The sequence below is a fragment of the Merops nubicus genome, unplaced genomic scaffold, assembly GCF_000691845.1.
Source record: "Merops nubicus isolate BGI_N331 unplaced genomic scaffold, ASM69184v1 scaffold45809, whole genome shotgun sequence".
NCBI classification, from domain to species: Eukaryota; Metazoa; Chordata; class Aves; order Coraciiformes; family Meropidae; genus Merops; species Merops nubicus.
The window spans coordinates 1-2,574 of record NW_008631198.1 but is presented as its reverse complement, the minus strand read 5'-3'; the positions used below and the strand labels follow the sequence as shown (position 1 = coordinate 2,574).

At 45.8% G+C, this 2,574-nt stretch overlaps 1 protein-coding gene across 1 annotated transcript in view; it reads right to left on the bottom strand.

Moving 5' to 3' along the window:
- SLC35C2 (solute carrier family 35 (GDP-fucose transporter), member C2) overlaps positions 1-1,473 on the bottom strand; it is a 2,677-nt gene extending 1,204 nt beyond the window's left edge. Inside the window, 5 exon segments of the mRNA XM_008947496.1 lie at positions 1-47; positions 392-475; positions 766-934; positions 1,121-1,193; positions 1,414-1,473. Coding sequence (XP_008945744.1) covers positions 1-47; positions 392-475; positions 766-934; positions 1,121-1,186 — 366 coding nt within the window. The 5' untranslated portion in view covers positions 1,187-1,193; positions 1,414-1,473.
- Positions 1,474-2,574: the final 1,101 nt, after the last annotated feature.

Below are 2,574 nucleotides of genomic sequence, written 5' to 3'. Positions count from 1 at the left end.
TGCTTCATGGAAACGGAAGAGCTTCTCTGATATGGACAAAGGCAGGCCTAGGAACAAGACAGTGAGTAGCAGAGTGCCCTTCCCAACTCCCAGGATTCCTCACAACAAGGTGAGGGTGGGCTGCTCACATTCCAATATCAGGAGTATGTGGAGCCAGTTCTTCACAGCCCATATTTCCACAGCTGTGGCAAGCTACTATTCCTATGAACTTTTTAAGGTTCTGCCAGTATAAGATACTTCTGGGTCCTTATAATTCTAGGTCTCTAACTACTCTGTGAAGTACACAGCTGTTTACTTATCTGAATGAATTATCTCAAATAACAAACTGCTAAGCAATCTCCCAGAGCCACTCTATAAAGCTACCTCTGCTTTCTCTAATTAACTCACGCACCCTCAAACACCGCAAAGAGTGGAAAGAGCCCCAGGAACATGAGCGGCTGCAGGTGAAACATGATATCAATGGGGTTCTGGAGCCCTGAAAGAGGAGAATCAATAACAGACCAGGTAACAACAACCCATGAAATAACATAGCTTCTAGAGCCATTATTAGTACCATTCCTAGACATACCCCTCATTTCTACTGTCCATACCTGTGCTGCTGCAGATGCCAAGCCACCTTCATTATTCATCAACAGATAACCCCTGCCCCAGATTTCAAACACTGTCCCTTACACAAGATGATTTGTTTCTGCAGCAAGGGCTACCAACTCCTTATTCCCCTCCTTGTTACCAGCCCCACCACTCGCTTCCTAACACCCTACATACCCAGGTCAGCCTTCTGCATAAGTATCTGTGTGAGAGTCCAGCGAATGCCCCCAAGGAAGGAGGCACACAGCACCAGCACGAACCCCTCTGCGTTGAACTGCGTGGACTTGTAGGTGAACATGAAGAGCCCCCCAGCGATGAGCAGAACCACCAGCAGCAATGTGACTCTCTGGATGAGAGCAAACACAAAGTCACTAACAGACTCCTACAGCTGAACAGAGGCAGACATCTCCTTTATCTCAGATTCATCCACATAATTGGATTCCCCCTCTACTTACACGTTTCTTGTATGTGTACTACGTACTTCCCTGGGCCTGACCTTCTCCCTCCCTAAAGCACTGCATAGGACCCTTACCACTTCCTCCAGCTTGAAGAGCAGTGAAAAAAGCAGGATGAAGAGAATGGCAGAGGATTTGGTCATCGTGTAGCTGTAAGGACCAAAAGACAGTCAGTCTCTTCCAATGTAGTTATTCCCAGCAAAGTACTAATGGGAATCAGAGCACCCACTTGTCCATTGCTACCAGCAAGCAATCATGCACCCCATATGCCCATCCCACCAAGTTACACACCATTCGAGAAACTGATCCTGGCAAAGCACTTCCTAAACCCCACCAGAGGGCTCCCAGCAAAGATGGGGTTTGTACTCACAGGGAGACAGTGACATATAGGAAGCTCCAGTTACTCAGCCCAATATCCAAGGAAGTTGACAGAGCTAAAGAGTGAAAGAAAAAATAATGAAGTTAACTGTCTTCCACTACATTAAAAAACCCTCACAAAACAAACCCCCTGCTACTTGGCCACAAACACAGAGAGTAGAGCAGACAAAGGAAAAAAATCCAACGTTTTCCTCAGATGAACTGGTCAAGTCTCAACATAGGTCAGATACCATCAGCTCTTTATGTTTCTGTCCTGTTCCTTGTGGTTTAAGTTGGTGCTTACTAACATACACTATCCAAAAGTGCAGAAATAACCCTTGCCCTCCCTGTGACCGAAAGCCATCACAGATTTGCACAAATCCTTTTCTGAATGTGTTAGTGCATGATAACGGGTAAGTATGAGTGCTACTGCAAGAAGCTTGAAGAAGCAAGTTTGGCAACAATTCTCAAGCACACGCTCATAGTTCTGGTGCAGCACTTGTTACGGTCTGTCCTAACTTGTATATAAGCTTCCTATCACAGGAAAGTTTTACTGATCCACTGGCATCTTACGCTGAAAAGCAGCATGACTACAGGTGTGGAGAAAGCATTTTTCAAGAAACCATGAGGCATGCTGTATAAGGTACTGCAAAACTTGCCAGAGATCTTAGACCAGATACTGTCCTGTGGGAGACAGTATGACAATGACTGAACCAACATAATACACAGCCCCAGAACTGCTGCAGTTGCCAGAGCTCTGTGGTCTAAGTAGGAGCTTCATTGCTTGGTCTCAGGTACAGCAGTTTTGTGTCTCATGTATAATGAACTTCTGCATCTTAAAGACCAAGTTCCAATCAGAGAAAGCTCCTGGAATAATATAAATACGTGGCTTGATACAAACGTCAAAGAGAAAAAAATAACTTGCAGAGACAACCTATGGAGATAATGTACAAGATTTTCATTCTATGTTCTCGGGTGCCAGCAGCTCCTTCAGAAAAATATGTTCAGTGTGACCTTCCCATATTCTAGCTAGTTTTTGTTACGACCAATAAAGACAGCGCGGCTAAAGCGAAAGATTTAAGTAACACGTACAGCTCCCCTGCACCTAGTAAGAGAGGCGCGGGGCACCCGCAGTCCTCGGCACCCCCCAGAGCGACGCGTCCCCTTCCTCCCG